Consider the following 20,785-nt stretch of genomic DNA (forward strand, 5'->3'; position numbering starts at 1 on the left):
TAATCATTAAAATCAAACTTACAACACAGAAATGAGAGAGACACTACTTCCCTTTTAACTGCTCAACCCACTCAAAAGTAAGGAGAAAAATACAACAAGAATTTCATACTCTTCCAAAAATATTTTTCTTTATGCCAAAGATTAATGGCAATTTCAATTTAAGGAAAAGAATCAAATACTCCTACCTAATATCATATTCCTCTTCAGGTTCATCCACAGAGCAATTATTGGTGCCAGAGAGAGAGAGAGAGAGCATACCTGTGCAATGCTTGAGGTCTGACTTCCAGAAGAGGAGAGCATTGTTATGATTTACAATAAAAGATATCATTTCACCTAAAGCTTTAAAGGAAGATCAAAATCTACAAAAATCAAGCAGCATTAAACTCAAGTTCACTATGAAAATGGATTCTCAAATTCAGATCTATAAACACTTTCCAAATTCAGCCAATATAGTTGCTCGACAAAGAGTGACGTACCGATAAGATACTTTTTACATAAGAAAACATAATATTACAATGGCCCCAAGAGGAGAATGGTGCATGCAAGCCTTATGCCAAATCAGAATCTAACTCGATATATATTCAGACATACACACACTACGCTATTTATTCTACAAGATTGCAACGAGGCACAGGTTTGTACGAACTCCAAATCGCAGACAGACCCAGTTAAAGCGATATATGCATCTTATTAATGCTCACAATAAATACCCTCATCTATCAATAATTTTCCTCTACCTCAGAGAAGGATTTTCTAATCACAAGACTCTACTTTTCCTATGTTCTTGTCAGCATTTTCTTCTTCACTATCTTTTGCCGCTTCAAAAATTTCAAAATCATCAAAACCTGCAAATTGAAAATTATAATGAGGCCAAAGAAAAGATCACACCCTACGGGTATCTCTAGATGTAGCTCCCGTACCTGCACCAAGGGCATGAACATCATCAATCTGTGGGCCTAAGTGCACATCATTGACAGAAGGTGGATCGACATCCGTCCATCCCTTTTTTGTAGGGTTCTCTGAGCAAAAATCCTTCTCCATTACCCAGTCCTCAACTAAATCAATGTTCTTGTAAGAAATGATGTCAACACCTTCCTGTTGTTTGTCACCCGAAAACCTATGGATTGAGTAGGAATATGATTAAACTTATATTGGTTTTTAACATTTTATAACTCCAACATCATAAAATATCAAAAGGAAGGCAGATTTTCTACTTACATATGCTTCAAGGACATGTTGTACTGAACATAGACAAGATCGTTGAGCCTTTTATGCTCCAACCAATTTGTTTTGTTATGCAAGTGTTCGAGAGGAATTTTATCTAGCTTATGCTGGATCAAGCAGCAAGTTTGGCTGAGAATCCGGACAGCCAAGCGAGCCAAATTGGGACATCCCCCACCATATGTAAGCCACCACTCAGCTAAAAACAGTAAAGTTGAGGAAATAATAAGATGATTGCAGAATGTGATTTATCAAGTAAGAATAAGGATCAGTAAGGTTAAACTCTGCTGTAGTTCACATGCCAAACTATCTTCTCGTGCTCGCTCATTAACTAATTTTACTATTCTACTCACCATATATGAAACTACAGTCTATTCTTTGTGCATGCCTATATAGAGTTAGCAATGTGAGAATGGCTGAAGATGTTACATTAACAAGCTAATCATGGAATACAAGTGAAAAGATGGATAACATAACACAAACCTCAGGTACAAAAACCAATCCCCCCCTCCCCCCTCCCCCCAACTCACACATCCCACCCCACAGAAATGCATGTAGATTGACACCAAAATGCTACCTTCTTAAATCCATATGGACCCTTACCTCGTCACAGGGAGTTCATGGGGGCTAGAATGATGGTTGAAAGAAATTTTTTTAGCTACTGCAGAAACTGATATATAAACTGTAAAAGTTCGGGTCAGGAAGAAGACTCACTGGGAAGTAAAGTTTCTCTAGCTCTGATTGCCATCTTCCGCCCAAAGTCTCCAGCACCACTATGGTAAGAGGCTGTTTCCTTCATAATTTTATCCAAGACCTTAAGGTCAGGAACCAGTCTCTCTATGCAATCGTATACTAGTGACCGAATGTGAAGATGTCCGTCTCCTTCAAGACTGTAGAAAAATTTAGGATTCAAATAAAAACCAGCTGCATGAAGGGGATGCCTTTGAAGTTGTTCCCACCTGCGATCTATGATACTCCAATAGGCCATGTATTCTTCCTTAGTGTCAAGTTCCTTCTTAATAGCTTCTTTGGCTCGATACAACCCCGCAAAGACATACCCCATGGCAGGCATCTTTTGACTTCTGGCTATCCTTAATAGTCGCAAAAGTGGATCTGTTAAGCGTGTTATTGAGGCACATGAAGACCAGAATGATTGGCTACTAATAGAGTCTAGTACTGCATAAGCTTCCTGGTCCTTGGAGTAAGAGCTTTCCATCCATTCGTCAGAAGTAACCATGGCCTGCAAACTAGGTCTGATATTTACCATCCTTTTCAATGTCATAAAATTAGTAAATGACTGCGTAGTTCCCAGATCAACTAAATCCATTCCATATGTGTACCGTCTCATCATGTTTATGACAGCAGCGTTTGAATAGATATACCTCGATATTGATCTTGCCTGGTCAAGTATCATCTTCACTCTGGGTAGTTCTCCTATGTCCTGAAGCATCAAATCAATACAATGGCCAGCACATGGAGTCCAAAAAATAGAAGGATAAGTATCGGTGAGTCTTTTCCCAGCAATAACATACCGATCTTCACTGGTGGTTACCACTTGCAGAACATTTTTCAGGCCAACCTGTTCCACTATTTCCTTCAACAATTCATAAAGGACATCTGCAGAATCTATTGCACGAGATATATCGTCCGACCTCAAAAAAACTGTACCTTCTGGACAGTATGCAAAGAAGTTGACAAAGGTTTTACCTTTTCCTGAATTCCATTCATCTACCAAAATTGAGCAACCAGTCCTTCCCCAAGCTGCGCTGCACTGATCAACGTCATATCTCACTTCATGAATCACATTCTTCAGAACTGAGTTCCTAAGATCATGGTAGGAAGGGCCAACAGCTTCTGCACCTTGAGAAGCTATTGCATCAATCATTGGTTGAAAATAAGGAGAATTAGCAGCATCTGCAGGTATCCCAACATCAAAGAAAAAACGACCTACTGCCATACTAATCACAGTATTAGCCCTCTTCGAGTTCCCAGCAGTAAAACCAACCAAAGCTGCATTATTCGAATTAACCACATCCGGGGCCTTCCTCACCCTCCCTTTCTTCTTCCTAACACCACTTTTCCCACTCATACCATCCTCCCGATCCCCATCCACATCCCCGTCGTGTTCAATCATCTCGGGGACAGGAAGCAACACAATATCACTATTCAAACCATTCACTACTTCAACACCACTGTTCCCAGGGTTCCCAAATCCAGACATCTCCTCTGCAAGTTTCTGTTTTTTCCTCTTTCTCGCAGCAACCCCATTCAGGCTATCGAGCATTTGCATCCGTACATCGGGCTGAACCCTCAAACAAGTGGCAGCATTCCCCTTTTGGCCAGCGAGGTGTTCCTTAATCCTATGAATCCCACCGCCCTTAAAAATCTTCCCACAGTATATACACTTGAGCTGAACCTTATCCCCAACCTTAAACATTTGGCAATGCTTCCATGCCGGGTCATGCTTCTGCGAATTTACAGCTACTGGCTCCATAGTTGAAGCCATATCCTAAAACAACCATCAAACCAAGGTAAAAAAATTCAATCTTTGAATAGAACGTGAGAAGATCACGCAGCCTGGAGAAGAAATATCCTTGAAATTATGCCAAACCCCATAAAACAGAAGGAAATTATAGACAATAACTCCGGAAATCGACCAGGAAATCCAATTCCAGAAATGCAAAAGTGCCCTCATTGTTAACGTTTATGATCAAAACTATGAAACAACATACGAATTGGGAAAGAGGGGAGATGGGTTCGAGCAAATTTCGCTAGTTTTTCATAAGAATTCCCCAATTACACACATTGTTGAATTCAACAAACGAATCGAGCTCTGAAACATGCAGATGTTGTCATAACAGGTTTAGGACAGTACAATCATGAAAATTACACGAATTAGAAAGGGGAGGAATATGGGTTTGCTGTGACTTACTTGAATTCGATAAGAAAAAATACTCCTTTTTTGTTGAATCGATTCGAGATTTTGATTTAGGAGAGAACCGAGTTAGAGGGATTAGGTTTTTTCAGTTGTTTCGTATAAATGCGTAAAGAGCCGGTCGGGGGCAGCGATCATTGAGCCACGCGATTCTCAGCCAATATTTATTTTATTATTATTCTTATAGATAAATATAAGAATTATAAAAAAAAATCACAAAGCCCATTATAACTTTTTAGTTTGAACTTATAAAAATTATAAATATAACTTGAAATTATTTAGGGTGTTCAATTTATAGTTCGAATCAAAATTTTCTTTGCAAATATCATTGTTTCACTTAAAATTTCAAATTTCAATGTGATTTAAAAATTAGACGTTTGAGAGCTGATGTGTATAATAATAAATTGAATTGCCAAGTCAGCTTCGGACGAGCTATGTCACTCGTTACTTGGTCAATATAGATAAATTTATGCTATATTTATAATTTTTGTAAGTTCCAACTAAAACGTCTCATGAAACGATAGTTTGAAAATAATATTAAAAAAAAGAGAAAAAAATAAGATATTACTATAACATATTCTTTTTTTTTAGGAGAAACGAGAGACCCGTTTATTGATCACACGAACATGGGATATGAAGATGACCCACCACAGAATTCGGCGGTTCACTCCAAACATGATGTGAAAGAAAATCTCTCGCTAACTTCGCCAAACAATGGGCGATAACATTTTGATCTCGTTTAACATGCAAAATGCGAAAACCCGGCAGGGAAAGAAGCTCAGTCCGGCAGAGATCGGAAATGATACCCAATTCTGATAAATTCTTGTCTCTCGCGGCAATGGTATCACAAGCGCGCTTACAATCCGACTCAACCAAACCCACAGTATAACCAAGCTCTTTTATCCAAGAAAGCGCCTCCTTTATGCCAAACATTTCACCTTCCTCAACACTCCAGCAACCCCTCACCTTCATCGATTTTCCAGTAACAAACTCGTCCATATGATCTCGAATAAACATGCCAATACCCATCATATTTTCTTCTTCAAAAAATGCAGCATCCACGTTACATTTGATGGTACCCGTAGGCATGGGGTGCCAACCTTTACACAAGACAGCAGGGGCTGGACAAGAATTGGTCCGAGAAGGCAGCTCACGGGCAAGTTTCCAATCAGACCAAGCAGTGGTAGCAGCCACGACAGACCGAGCTGGAGCAGGCTGCAACTCTTTCCAAACAGCTCAATTTCTATCTTTCCATATTTGCCATAAAAGCATGCAAGCCCTCACCTTGAAGCTACCAACTGGATGATCAATAATCTTGAAGATTGCAAGCTCAAACGAATCACAGCTGGACGTAATACTATCAATCTCTCTCCAAAGATTGTTGTGCCGCCAGCAATCCTCCGCAAAGGAGCAGAAAAGGAAAACATGCCAAAGATTCTCGAAACCTTGTTTACAAATAGGACACTCGCCTCCAACCATAACCCCACGAGAGAGAAGCCGCTCTTTAGAAGGGAGGTTGTTTCGAGCCGCACGCCATAAAAAGTTCTTCACCTTAGGAGGGACGTCAAGCTTCCATAAACTTCCCCACTTACCCTCCACCGAATGAGGCACATCAAGCGTGAGGGAGCTTGCCAAATGATAGGCGGACTTGACAGTATAGCACCCATTGTTGGAAAAATGCCAGATAAGTTTATTAGGCCCAGCATTACAGAAGATGGGAGTGCTAATGATCGCCCGAAATTTCGCTTCAGAAACCATGTTATGAATAAGATCCACATCCCAACAGTTACCTCCCGGCATCAACAACTCCTGAATAGTAACATTCTCGAAACCCACAGGGCAAAGCTCCGGAGAGACTCGAAAAGACTCCATCGTTCTCAGCCACGGATCTTTAAAGAAGCGAACACTCGCGCCATCACCAACCCTCCATCGCACACCTTTTCTAACAAGATCTTGGGCCGACAAAATGTTGCGCCACGTGAAGCTGGGACTGTGGCCAATATTGGCAGTAAGGAAATCACCCCGAGGAAAGTACTTCGCCTTAAGAACTCTGGAAACAAGAGCATCAGGCTCGTTTATAAGGCGCCACCCTGTTTTTCCAAAAAGAGCAATGTTCAATAATTGAAGGCTGCGAAAACCAAGCCCTCCCAATTTCTTATCCACACAAAGTCTCTCCCACTTCATCCACTTAATACCCTTTCACACCTCACCATTATTCCCCCACCAGAATGAGTTGAGCATACGTTCTAGCTCATCTGTCAGCCCAATCGGTAGAGAAAAAATAGCCATGCAATAGGATGGTATGGCCTGAGCAATTCCTTTGATAAGAATTTCCTTACCGGCTTTGGAAAGTTTCTTATTATTCCATCCTTGCATCCGCGTCCACAGCTACTCACGGAGGTAGCTAAAAATATCTCGCTTCTTCCGCCCCACAAGCGAGGGCAGCCCAAGGTATCTACCAGTGTTGAGAGGAAGGGAAACTCCCATAAGAGTCGAAAGCTCATCCCGATCAGCAATACTGACATTAGAGCTGAAAAAGATCCCGGACTTCTGCAAGTTAATAGCTTGACCCGAGGCAGCCTCATAATCAGTTAAAACCCGTTTGAGAACCACACACTCCTGTCGAGTCGCCCGACAAAAGAACAAACAATCGTCGGCGAACATAAGATGGGAAATGGTCGGGCCACCTCGACCAAGTTGAACACCGTGCATATTTCCCCTATCCGTCTCATGATTAACCATAGCAGAAAGACCTTCTGCACAGAGGATTAGGGCTGTATACGAACCGAGCCGAGCCGAATACCTGCAGGCTCGGGCTCGGCTCGCGAAATTTTAGGTAGGCTCGAGTTCGGCTCGAGCTCGAGATCGAGCTTTAAAATGAGCTCGAGCTCGGCTCGACAGAATAATATTAAGTTCGAATTCGATTCGTATTCGGTTCGTTAATTATTCGTTTATCTCGAGCTCGAACTCGGCTCGATTTTGGAGCTCGATTTCGAATTCGAGCTCGATTTCGAATTTAGGCTCGAGTTCGAGCTCGGCTCGAATTTGATCGATTTTGGAGCTCGATTTTAAATTTGAATTCGAGCTCGATTTCGAATTCAGGCTCGAGTTCGAGCTCGGTTCGTGTATTAATAATAAATAAAATATGTTATGTAGTCATTCCAAAAATTTCAATCCACAATGCAAAATCACAAAATAAATCCAAAAAATGTATCAAAATTACACAATATTTATAAAACATGACATTTGATCTTGAAGCTCCTTGCAAATCTCATCCTACAAATATCAAAAAAATTTAAATTACATAAAAAATCACAAATGAGTAATACCAAAAATTAGACATATTCAAAAAAAATAACTTTACCAATGTTTTCTTCACAAAACTCTCAAGACATTGTATATTCTTTGATGTCTTGATTGTCATCCTGTAGAAAGACATATAGAAAAGTTTAGATATAAGAATATACATGAATAAATGTAGGAAAAACATCAAAATAAATAATGAAATTCCAAGACTTGAACTAATCTTAGTAATGAAATCCTGCAGCATAAGAAAAATTCCAAGACTTGAACTAATCTATTATATTTAGAATCTAACAAAGGTAGCAACATCAGGTAAAAAATGTGCTGTGAAATACAATAATAAACTGAAAGACAATCGTTTAATAGAATCACTTTTTATCTGATACTAACTCACGAAAACCAAGTCACCCAAGTCTTGTTGCAGTTTACAATCATATGTTAATATCTACAAAGAACAACCCAATACAAAATTACATCACAGACCTGGGCGCGGATCTTGGAGGGGCCTCAGGGCGGCGGACCTGGGCGCGGATCTTGGAGGGGCCTCAAGGCGGCGACCTGGGCGCAGTGCACGGATCGAGGAGGGACTCGGCGCGGCGGAGATGGAAGAATGGGTGGGGCTCGGCAGGGGCCTCAGGGCGGCGGACCTGGGCGCGGCGGAGATGGCAGAAGAATGGCTGGGGCGTGGGGGCGGCAGGAACTATGGGATTGGAGAATGAAACCCTAGCTGAAAAAATGAAGTTGTATTTAGCTTATATATGTTATATATATCTTATATAAATTATAAATATATATATATATATATATATATATATTAATAAATTTCAAATTATAACTTCTATTATTAGTTATAACTTATAAAATATATTTTCTCTCCCAAAAAATATTATAAGTTAGGTTTATATAATAAGTATTAATGTATTATACTAAAGCCTAAACATATCTAAAGATGTCTAATTATATATCTTGTATAACAAAAAATTATCTTATATAACAAATTTCAAACTATAATAAGTTATATAAGTATCTTATATTAAACACATATACAATAAGTTATATTGAGTAATTAAGTTGTATTTAGCTTATATAACAAATATTAAGTAAAATAGTAAGTACTACTAAAGATATCTATATAAGTTATAATTATATAGTATCTTATATAAGTTATAAATTATATAATAGTAAATTACCAAGTTATATAATAAGTACTATACTAAAGATAAGTATATAAGTTATAATTATATAGTATCTTATATTAAATACATCTTTATAAGTTATATAATAAGTACAAAAAATATACAATAAGTTATATTAAATACATCTTTATAAGTTATACATGTATCTTATATAAGTTATAAATTATATAATAGTAAAATTACAAGTTATATAATAAGTACTATACTAAAGATAACTATATATAAAAAATTATCTTATAAACTATAAAAAGTTATATAAGTATCTTATATGAAACACATCTTTATAAGTTATATAAGTATCTTATAAATTAATTGACTAATTAAGTTGTATTTAGTTTATATAACAAATATCAAACTATAATTAGTACATAGTAATATAAGTTAACATGTTACATGTATCTTATATAGTAAAATAGTAAGTACTACTAAAGATATCTATATAAGTTATAATTATATAGTATATACATCTTTATAAGTTATATAATAAGTACAAGTAAAATTACAAGTTATATAATAAGTACTATACTAAAGATAACTATATATATAAAAAAAATATCTTATAAACTATACTTATTATATAAGTATCTTATACTAAAGACATCTTTATAAGTTATACAAGTATCTTATAAGTTAATTGACTAATCAAGTTGTATTTAGCTTATATAACAAATATTAAAGTATAATTAATAAATATTAATGTATTATTATAAGTTATATAAGCATCTTATAAATTAGTTGTATGATTATATATATATATATATATATATATATCTATATTATAATAATAAATTTCAAATTATAACTTCTATGATTAGTTATAACTTATAAATTATATTTTCTCTCCCAAAAAATATTATAAGTTATGTTTATATAATAAGTATTAATGTATTATACTAAAGCCTAAACATATCTATATAAAATATGATTAGTATTATACTAAAGATGTCTAATTATATATCTTGTATAACAAAAAATTATCTTATATAACAAATTTCAAACTATAAAAAGTTATATAAGTATCTTATACTAAAGATATCTTTATAAGTTATACAAGTATCTTATAAGTTATTTGACTAATTAAGTTGTATTTAGCTTATATAACAAATATTAAAGTATAATTAATAAATATTAATGTATTATAAAGACATCTTTATAAGTTATATAAGCATCTTATAAATTAGTTGTATGATTATATATTTAATATATATATATATTATAATAATAAATTTCAAATTATAACTTCTATGATTAGTTATAACTTATAAATTATATTTTCTCTCCCAAAAAAATATTATAAGTTATGTTTATATAATAACTATATACTAAAGATATAATGTATAAAATATGATTAGTATTATACTAAAGATGTCTAATTATATATATATATCTTGTACCAAAAATTATGTTATATAACAAATTTCAAACTATAAAAAGTTATATTTAAGTATTTTAAAAGTTAATTGACTAATTAAGATTTATTTAGCTTATATAATAAATATTAAATTATAGTAATTAGTAAATAGTAATATAAGACTATTTAAGTTATCTTCTTTTAGAATTAATAAAATAATTATAAATATAAGTATATATAACTAATTAATATTATTATAATCATATTTCTAATTAATGATGAGTTATAATTTTTAATTTATTTTTAATAAATAGATACTTTGTAAACTTACTGAAAATTATTTGTTTTAACTATTATAATTATCTTAATTATTCAGAAAATGAAATATATAAAATTAATAATTTAATGAACCTATTCGCGAACCTATTCGCGAGCCTATTCGCGAACCTATTCGCGAACCTATTCACGAGCCTATTCACGAACTTGTTCGCGAGCCTATTCGTGAATATGTTCGCGATCCTATTCGCGAACTTGTTCGCGAGCCTATTCGCGAATAGGCTCGCGAATAGGTTCGAGCCGAACATATTCGCGAGCTCACGAATCGAATATGTACAGGCTCGAGTTCGGCTCGATAATTTTATAGAGCTCGGATTCGGGCTCGAGTTCGGCTCGTTAAGAAAACGAACGAATTTCGAACGAGCTTTTTTCGAGCCGAGCTCCGAATAGTTCGCGAGCGGCTTGGTTCGTTTACACCCCTACAGAGGATGAACAAGTACGGAGAGAGCGGGTCTCCCTGCCGAAGACCCCGCCCTGGAACTATAGGCCCAACTGCCACATTGTTTACCAACACATCATATGTAACCATGCATACACATATTCTAGACAATGAATTTTTAAATCATAGTACTACCTTATATTATGTATCCTAAGATTATTAACAATTGAACTATTGAAATTATATCATATCAATGAATCATAATCCTTACTAAAAAAGAGAAGCATTTATACATTATTAATGATATTTACATCCGTGCAATGTACTGAATTTTTTTTATCATTATATATATATATATATATATATATATAGGGAGAGGTTCAAGAAAGAACCATAAATAAAAGAAGACCGGAGAACCATTTTCAGCCATTCGATTATCAAGATCTACGGTGGATGCATCATCTTGTTGGATGAATGCAGATCCTGGGTTCGAATCCTGAAGGGAGCATTTTTTTAAAATTTTTTAGTGCATTAATTTTAACAGCGAATGCATTAATTTTTTACAGTGGATGCATTAGATTTGATGGTTCTCCTGTTCTCACAAATAATGTAGTTCTCTCTAGAACCACACCCTATATATATAGGGGCGCGCTCCAGTGAGACCCCCTATTTTTCGTGTAACATGAGTACAATGAATAAGACATATAATACTAATGAACAAAACGTATATCTAATGAACAATATATATATATATATATATATATATATACTGATGAAAAATAAAATTTTAAAAATTTGTAATGAATAAGACATATATACTGATGAACAGGGCCGTATATACTGATGAACAATGCAATATATACTGATGAATAACAAAATTTAAAATATTCTGCTCCCTCTAGGATTCCAACTAAAACGTCTCATGAAACGATAGTTTTAAAATAATATTAAAAAAAGAAAAAGAAAAAAATAAGCGATTACTATAACATATTCTAGACAATGGATCTTTAAATCATAGTACTACCTTACTTTATGTATCCTAAGATTATTAACAATTGAACTATTGAAATTATATCGTATCAATGAATCATAATCCTTACTAAAAAAGAGAAGCATTTATAAATTATTAATGATATTTACATGTGCAATGTACTGAATTTTTTTTATCATTATATATATATATATATATATATATATATATATATATATATATATATAGGGGTGGGCTACCGTGAGAGCACATCTTAAAATAAGAAATAAGAGCAATTTTTAATGTATGAATTTTATGTAGAACACGTATGAATTCGCTGTATAAAGGTATGAATTGTGAAAAATAAATTTTTGCTGCCTTTGGGATTCGAACTCAGGACCATAAATTCATCCAACAGAATTACGAATCAACCGTAGATCTTGATGATCTAAGGGCTGAAAATGATTCTTATTTTATATCTTAAGAAATGCTCTTATTTTAGCCCTTCCCTATATATATATATATATATATATATATATATATATATAGATATCAATTCAATTGCCATATTTATAATAAAAATTATAAATTTAATTGAATGTATTTTAAGTTTTTTTTTTTGACTTGTATGTATTTTAAGTTGAATATAGAAAAAAAATAAAATAAAGAAGAATTAACATTAAGAAATATATTATAATATTTTTATTACACAAACATATACTCCCTCCGTGCCTGAAATAAGTTTATCTTTTTCCTTTTTGGGACGTCCCCTAAATAAGTTCCTCTTTCTTTATTTCTATTTTTGGACAACTACCCCACCACTAATAATACTTTATTTATTCTTACTTTTCACTTTTTCACTACTCTCAATATTAATTATAACACTTTTTCACCTTTTCACCACTCCCAATACTAATTATAATATATTTTTCTCTAATATCAATACACTTTACCATTTTTCCTTAAAACTCGTGTCGTCCCCAGACAGGAACTTATTTTGGGGACGGAGGGAGTATGTACAATAGTAATAAATTTAGACATGTCAACAACCTAATGCAAGTAATAGTTAAATTTGGTCAACTAATATTTGGAATTTTATAAAGTTGACCACATATAAACAACATATAAGTCGAAGCATCTGTCACATTATATTGTTTATTAACGTCAATTCCAAGAATTGCTTCACCTTAAGTTTCTTTTTTGTTAATTTAAACCGTCAATTCGCCTAGAACGCGTATTATTATTCCGTTTGTCTATTTTACTCTTTTACAAAAGGAAAAAGACAAATTTATCTTTTTTTCATTGTCTATAACAACGTACATAAGCATATTTATCTACTTTTTTTTTTATAGCAATATACATAAACATATATTCTATCCGTTCATAAAAAAATATATATATATAATTTTTTTTAATAAAGGAGTCGTATTTTATTTTTTGAACTATCATATAATACGTTCTTTCATATATTTAATTATAAATTAGACTTTTAATTAATTATTCTATATTTTTTATAATGTATATTTATTCTATTTATAATAATTTTATTAAAACACGTATCTACATTTAAACTAGACTCTTTTTTATAAATGGGTTAAAATTTAGCAAACATATTAAACTTAGATGCATCACCTTTAGGGGCCGTTTGATTTGCAGTTTATGATTGATTATGATTAAAATTATCTTGAGAAATTAGTGTGGATTAGTGTGGATTTATATTATTTCATGGGTGTTTGATATCATGGCTACTTAATCCTATATTATGTTTGATATCCATAGGATTATGTTGGATTATATTATCTAATACCAAAACTATCCTCACATAATTTTAAAAATATCATGTGTGTCCACCATTACTTGGGCATTTGCATCGATATGCGTGAGGAAGGGTAGCAGAATTTTTATTCAACTTCTCAGTATTAAATTTATCCGAGGGGGGGTGGACGGATTATTAGTATGAGTTAATCCCACAAAATAACATGGAGAAGTAGGATTAAATAGGAGTTGACCATATTAACTGCACATGATATCAAACATCACACTAATCTGTATTAATTTAATTTATCCTACCTATAAACCCATATCAAACAGGCCCTTACGTAAAAATTATTTAATTTGTGAATATCATAAACACAACGTAAAAAAACACTATTAGCTCATATAAATGATTTAAATTTTAATTGAGGATTAATAATCTAATAAACTTTGGAGGAGAATTATAAATCCAAATTAAAATTAAAAATTCTAATTATAAATAATAGTCAGATTTTAATTTTAGTTGTGAAAAGTAGAAAACTCAATAAACGAAAAATCATTTATATATTTTTTTGAGAAAGGTAAATACTCCATTAGAAATCCCAGTCAGCTCCATCTTCTTCTTCTTCTCATTGTATACAAAAATCCCTGCAAATTCCTCGATGCTTACCACAGAAATCGAGATCTACAAATCCGCCTCAACGCGTTGCTGAGATCAAAATCAAATCGCTGAGATCAAAATCGAATCGCATGGCGCAATACACGCAGCAGTTCCTCAACAGCGTGCTCTCGCAGCGGGGGCCGGCGGCGCTGCCGTACGCGGAGGACATGAAGTGGCACATCCGGCAGCACCTGATGCAGCTGGTGGAGGCCTACCCCTCCCTGCAGCCGAAGACCGCCGTCTTCACCCACAACGACGGCCGCACCGTCAACCTCCTCCAGGCCGACGGCACCGTCCCCATGTCCTTCCAGGGCGTCACCTACAACATCCCCGTCATCATCTGGCTCATGGAGTCCTACCCCCGCCACGCCCCCCTCGTCTTCGTCAACCCCACGCGCGACATGATCATCAAGCGCCCCCACCCCTTCGTCTCCCCCAACGGCGTCGTCTCCATCCCCTACGTCCACTCCTGGCTCTTCCCCTCCTCCAATCTAGTCGAATTGGCGAGGAATCTCGGCCACTTCTTCGCCCGCGATCCGCCGCTCTATTCGCAGCGCAAGCCGTCCAGTCCGAACCCTAACCCCAACCCCAGCCCTAGCCCTAATTTGAATTCCGCCTACGGCAGCATGAATTCGTCCCCCGCGGCGCGGCCGGCGATACCGCCGAGGGAGTATTCGCCCTCGCCGACCCCGCCGCCGCCGTACGGGAGCGGCAGGATGGAGGATCCGGCGGAGGTGTACAGGAAGAACGCGATCAACAGGCTCGTGGAGAATTTGAACGGCGATATTAGGGAGATGAGGAAGGGGAGCGAGGGGCAGATGGAAGGCATGTTCGGCGCGCAGGCGGTGCTGCGGCGGCGCGAGGAGGAGCTGAGGAAAGGGGTGAAGGAGATGCAGGATGAGAAGGAAGCGCTGGAGCAGCAGCTGCAGATGGTTTTGATGAACGCCGATGTTCTGGAAGGATGGTTGAGGGATAACGAAGGGAAATTGGACGGCAATAAGGTTGAGAATGTCGATTTAGACGAGGCGTTCGAGCCGTGTGATGCATTGTCGAAGCAGATGATGGATTGCACGGCGTCGGATATGGCGGTGGAGGATACCATATATGCATTGGATAAGGCCGTGCAAGAAGGGGCGATACCGTTTGATCAGTACTTGAGGAATGTGAGGCTTTTATCGCGTGAGCAGTTCTTTCATCGCGCCACAGCTTCGAAGGTCAGGGCTGTCCAAATGCAGGCTCAGGTTGCTAGTATGGCTTCAAGGGCGTCGCCGCAATATGCTTTCTGATGAGGTCTGCTCTATCAGTTCAGGTATGGTGATGGTGAAATGGCTAGATGAATCAATCTTTTTTACACTGTGGTAAATTGGTAATGTCAGTTCATGTATACATCTGACTGCATTTGACTGCTCAATTTGATGTTGGTAGAAAGCAGAGATTGCGTTGGTCTGTATTTACGAGACACGGGCAATAATTTCAATGTGCAGCTTAAACAAACTGATATACTATACAATATATTCATGCATTTTTTGTAGGGTTGCTTTTAGTCTTGTGGCTGCTGTTGTCAAGAGTTGTGATTTTGAGGCACTTGATGAAATTGAATTGTTATTCAGAAGTTCTGGTGTTTTGATGTTGTTGGATATGTTGTGATGGTATATGCTTATGATTTGTTAGTCTTGATCCTTTGTTCATTACTCATGAGATGATCTACTTGTATATTTGAGGTGTAAAACTACCTCTAATGAGCTAGCATTTCATGCTTCACACGATCAAATTTGTTTTGGTTGTTTGTATGGGAACATAATGCATAGGCATTAGGCAATCATATGGTTGAAGTTCTTGAGCTCATTATGTTATTTTTCTGTTACGCATCATTGGTTATTATTTACATATACTCTGCATAAAGATGAAAAAGCAAGTAACATGAATGGCAAGGGTATATGGTTATGTCTGTGCTGAAAGGTGTTGTAGTGTGCTTTCTATTTAGAAAGAGCTGTTTGTGTATGAAATGAAATGAAATGAAATGAAAATTCTGTGGATTCAATGTTCTTCCATTGGGCAGAAAATCCAAGAATTTTGAGTTTACTAGTGGGTATATTTGAATTTCAGGTTTAGGTGAGCTTATATGCTCCTCAAAACATCTTAGAGGGTGTTTGACTAAAGCTTATTTTAAAGAGCTAATGAAATGTTTCAACAGCTTATAAGATGTATTGTCTCAAGAGCTTATAAGTTTTTGGATAATTGAGCTTATAAGTTAAAGAGTGAATTGTGAACTAGAGAGAGAGAGAGAGAAAAAATTGTAGAGATGAAAATTGGAAGTGTTATATGATAAAAATAACAAACCATAGTTGAGTTATTTATGTAAAATGATTGTTTCTTATAAGATAATGAAAAAATGAGTTGGGGTTGAAGAACTTATTTTTTGGGAGCTTATTTTTACAGATTATAAGTTGTTTAGGAGCTAATTTTCTTTTCAAGAGCTTATATGCTTCTTAATTATGCTGTTTTAAGAAGCTAATAAGCTCAGCCAAATAGCCTCTTTACCTCTCTTAGTTTGTAACATATTTCTACAGAGATTGTGAGCTTTGTTTGATTTTTGAATGAGAAAATGCTGCCAACTATTCTGTCATTCTGTGCCCCCTGCCTCTGCTCCTGCTTCACCTTAGTCAAGAATTCACTCACCACTGGAAATATTCACATATTAATGGCATTCTTCCCTTGTTGATGGGAGGGAGAGTATGTGCAAGTGTGCTGGCACACACATAATCTCCTTCTTTTCTTACCTTCCTTGGTCGAAGCAGCCTAACCTCAGTCCGGTCTTAACTACGTGCATCTCTGCATTCCTAGCCCTTTGCCCCTAGCACCATCTTAACTATAGAGTAAGACACCCATCATTATTTTCAAGATGTCTATTGAAGTTTGAAATTCAAAACTTCACACCTTGGCAAAGGAAGCTAAGAAGATCAGAGTCGGAATTAACTGGTCGTGGTTCTTGTTTTTTAAATCTCACCTTGCTATATTGGTGGCTGTCACTGTAATTTGTTCACGACCGATGGCTGTATTTAGCAAGTCGTGAAGGCCCCGCAGTTGGTGTCTGTGAGGCGGTCGCGTAGCAGGTCTGATTCTTCAATTCTTGCCTTGTTTAATTTAGTAGTTTATATATATGATATAATACAGGAAATAGAAGATCTATTGCGAGGTTGTCTCTTCATCCTCCTCAATTTCTTAGGATAACTTGTGATTCATTTCCAAGTGGTGAGACTGATTGTTAAGGTGAATTTAGAGGAATGGTTATTTAATTTGGAGCTTATAGAAGAGTATTATATACGTTCATCCTTAAATATTAATCTCTTTGTGAATCTTTTGATTGTGGTAACATTCATAAAGCTTATTCAACACATGCTTATATTATACTATTAATATTGTGAATTGTGATGCTCGCACACATTAGCTTTAAGATCTTATTGTTCGATAAACTTGATCAACGTTAAATCTAAGAGGCACTCTCCCGTGCAACTGGTTGCACCGGAGTATCTGTGTAAGTCTAATTAATTTTGAAATGTCGTGATCGGAGCATTTATCTTAGTATTCAATCAATGATACCCCACTAGAAGCAAGTTATTAGAAATGGAGACACAAAAAGCATATATAAGTTTAATGATCTATGAGTTGTAAAAGTTAACACAAAGTCCAAAAACCTAATATGTGTGCCAGCACACTTGCACTAATCATTTAAAAAAAATTAAAATCGTAACCTGGGAAAGAAATAGGAAATCCAAATCCACAATTAACAGAACATATGTGCAACAGAAAAAAATCCTCTCAAATAATGTACTTGAGATCTAGTAATTTTTTATATTTTTTGCATATTTTTTCCCCTTACGTTTCGATTTTGTATGCTTTAATTTAAACTTTTTTGTTACTAACTACGATTCATTTTATCCAATTAATGTATATAATTATTTTTCATCATTTAATTCCCGTTTTAATTTATTATTAGGGTTGATAAAAGTTAAAATGTGCAACTTTTTCAATTTCATTTAAAAAAATTAATTTAATCCATTAAAATAATAAATAATAAATATAATAGTAAAATAGTAAAATACAATGACAAACATAAAATTATGAAACGTTGGATTCCATCTACATGAAACAACCTTTACAAATAACTTAATATGATGATTTGAGAATAACTAAAATCAATTAGTGAACATAAACAATACCAAATTACTAAAATAATCAACCAAACTCTCAATATACAATCAAATAACTCATCATCAAATCCAAACAAATAAACATCAAATGAAAATGTCTCCCCTCAATTGGGAGGGCAAAAGGTGATGACATACCGATTTGCCCTACAACTCTTGAGCCCACTCGCTTCATCATAAGCATAACTATAAGCCCTCGGACACATCTCCTTAAACAGCTTCGAATACGACGTCGGTTTGCACGCCGCCGGGCTCCCGAACTGCCCCGTGCAGCAGTACCGGTCGCCGCCGACCCCCAGGCACGCGCTCCGGCAGCCCACCACCCGCCCGCCCCGCCGCACCGCCAGCTCCTCGGGGCAGCACGCGTTCACGTCGGCCTCGCACGCCGCTGCCCCGCACCCGGCCGCGGCGGCCCCCAGGGGGACCATGGCCACGGGCAGGTTGAAGCCGTCGACGAGGCTGACGTCGTAGTAGTGCACGGGGTTGGCGGGGGTGCCCAGGGTCATCTCCACCACCGTGGCCGGGGGCTGCCCCGCCATCCCCATGCACCGCATCTGCCCGGGGCCGCAGTCCCCCGTCTGGCACGGCGGGCCCCCAGGGCCCGCCGTGCCAAAGCAGCACCCCTGCCGGGCCCACATCCTGCCCGACCACCACTGGGGTGCCTCCACCACCACCTGCTGCCCGCTGCCCAGCGGGAAGCCGCCGTCGTTGAGGGTGTCGTGGCCGGAGTTGCCGAGGATCGCCGGCCAGATTTGCTCCTTGCAGTTGTTCGCCACGATCAGCTGAGTTCCATCTGCAAATGCAATAATCAAGAAGCATGTAATTAGTGTCACAAAATTAACAAAACACAAAATAAAAAATGATGGAATTTAATTTAATCTTAAAATGAACACACCGGTGGAGAGGAAGGAGGTGAAGAAGAAAATGAGAGAGAAGTATAGGATTGAAGTAGGCATGTTTGCTTGCTCTGAGCTTGAAAATAATTTGAGAGAGAAGATGAAGTGAGAGAGAGAGAGAGAGAGTGGAGATTTATGGAGGTAGAGAGAGAAGACGGTTAAGTGGCATAATGCAGTTTTTTTCGCACACATCTTCTTTTCGTGGAAAAAAGGTGGAATGTGGAGGAATTTTTTAATATTTTTTAGTTGCCATAAATCCGGTCCACTTTTTTTTTTTTTTTTTTCTTATTTTAATTTAATTCAGCTTGTGCAATGTTTCATTTTATTTTATAAATAAAACAAGAAAACAGCTGGTATAATATACTCCCTCCGTCCCATATATATAGGCTTGTTTTCCTTTTCCGGATGTCCCATTTATATAGGCTTATTTTCAAAAAAGTACTTCTATATATATGGGACGGAGGGAGTAGGTTTTAGAGATCAACAAAGAAAATATCGCATTTATGATTATTTGTGTGCCGTTTGATACATTTTCATGTTTATCGCAAATTCTATACCACCTCGATCCATTAAGAATGTGACACATAAAATCTGGTACTAATTTTAATAAAATAGCCTATAGAAGTTTTTTAGTGAAGAGATGATCGTATCATGTTGAATATGATTGATTGAAGTTGAATTATAAGAATTGAAGAATGCAGATTATGAGTGATTTTTTGGTAACAAGGAGTGTTTAATTATAAGAATTGAGTATATGGTTATATTCTAAAAAGAAAGTAATGTAGTATATTATTTGTGAACGTCGAATAAGGTAATTCTGCCGTAATTTTCGGTGAACGGAGTATTTGATAAATTTAAACTTGAAATTTTTGACATTAAATATTAACCATTTCATCACTAAATTAATATACGAACACAATTCTATAATACTATAATCCATTACTCACTGTTAGGTGGGAATTCAACACTCAAATTTGCTTCTCTAACGGGAAAGAAAGGAAACGTAGAAACCAAGTTTTTAGGGATCCAATTTATAGGTTATTGTATCGAGTTGGGTTGCACCAATTGGTGTGCTTTTCAATAAATCTCCTTTTGTTGTGCAATGCTTTCCGCTACAAGCAACAGATAATTATATTACTCCCCCCGTCCCGTCCCACTATAAGTGATCTTATAGACCATTTTTTTGGACACGAAAATTAAAAAATGTGTATTTTATGTGTATATGAAAAAATAAAAAAGGTGTTTAAATAATAAAACTTTTATCCAAAAAAAAGAGTCTCACTTATAGTTGAACGTCTAAAAAGAAAATAATCTCACTTATGGTGGGACTGAGGGAGTATTTCAAAAAAGGGGATTTTTTTTTATCACATTTCTATAAAAAAAAGAGAGCAAATAAAGAATTTAACCTTAATCGTGAACCCGCAATTCGAAGTTCTAATAGTGTGAATCTAGATCTAAAATTCAAAACTCACAATCTAAAATTGCAAAGAATTCATAACTCCTAAATTGCGGAAAATAAAAATTTGAAATTAATTATGATAACGTTTCATTACTAATTCGACTGCATCATTTAT

The 20,785-nt window shown here is 36.0% G+C and overlaps 3 protein-coding genes and 1 long non-coding RNA gene across 5 annotated transcripts; 1 reads left to right on the forward strand and 3 right to left on the reverse strand.

Annotated features, from left to right (window-relative positions):
• Nucleotides 1-402: 402 nt before the first annotated feature.
• Nucleotides 403-4,302, reverse strand: LOC131005871 (uncharacterized). 2 transcript variants are annotated; one of them, XM_057932976.1, is made up of 5 exons: nucleotides 4,154-4,302; nucleotides 1,936-3,730; nucleotides 1,219-1,420; nucleotides 921-1,117; nucleotides 403-845 (listed from the first exon to the last, which is right to left on the reverse strand). In XM_057932976.1, exons 2-5 carry the CDS (start codon nucleotides 3,725-3,727, stop codon nucleotides 754-756), a joined length of 2,283 nt encoding a protein of 760 aa, XP_057788959.1. In that variant the 5' UTR covers nucleotides 3,728-3,730; nucleotides 4,154-4,302; the 3' UTR covers nucleotides 403-753. The 2 variants fall into 2 exon arrangements, with proteins under 2 accessions (XP_057788959.1, XP_057788958.1); XM_057932975.1 differs by having other exon boundaries at nucleotides 1,936-4,226.
• A 2,989-nt stretch (nucleotides 4,303-7,291) lies between these two features.
• LOC131006044 (uncharacterized) lies at nucleotides 7,292-8,205 on the reverse strand. The gene is made up of 3 exons (XR_009095397.1): nucleotides 7,943-8,205; nucleotides 7,521-7,581; nucleotides 7,292-7,432 (listed from the first exon to the last, which is right to left on the reverse strand). It is a non-coding gene; the product is annotated as an uncharacterized LOC131006044 (long non-coding RNA).
• A 5,771-nt stretch (nucleotides 8,206-13,976) lies between these two features.
• Nucleotides 13,977-15,650, forward strand: LOC131005928 (protein ELC-like). The gene has a single exon (XM_057933049.1). The coding sequence runs from the start codon at nucleotides 14,197-14,199 to the stop codon at nucleotides 15,391-15,393; it is 1,197 nt and encodes a 398-aa protein (XP_057789032.1). The 5' UTR covers nucleotides 13,977-14,196; the 3' UTR covers nucleotides 15,394-15,650.
• Nucleotides 15,651-18,248: 2,598 nt separating this feature from the next.
• On the reverse strand, nucleotides 18,249-19,392 carry LOC131005964 (thaumatin-like protein). The gene is made up of 2 exons (XM_057933095.1): nucleotides 19,211-19,392; nucleotides 18,249-19,108 (listed from the first exon to the last, which is right to left on the reverse strand). The coding sequence occupies exons 1-2, from the start codon at nucleotides 19,269-19,271 to the stop codon at nucleotides 18,423-18,425; spliced, it is 747 nt and encodes a 248-aa protein (XP_057789078.1). The 5' UTR covers nucleotides 19,272-19,392; the 3' UTR covers nucleotides 18,249-18,422.
• Nucleotides 19,393-20,785: the final 1,393 nt, after the last annotated feature.

Source organism: Salvia miltiorrhiza, chromosome 1, assembly GCF_028751815.1.
Source record: "Salvia miltiorrhiza cultivar Shanhuang (shh) chromosome 1, IMPLAD_Smil_shh, whole genome shotgun sequence".
NCBI lineage: Eukaryota > Viridiplantae > Streptophyta > Magnoliopsida > Lamiales > Lamiaceae > Salvia > Salvia miltiorrhiza.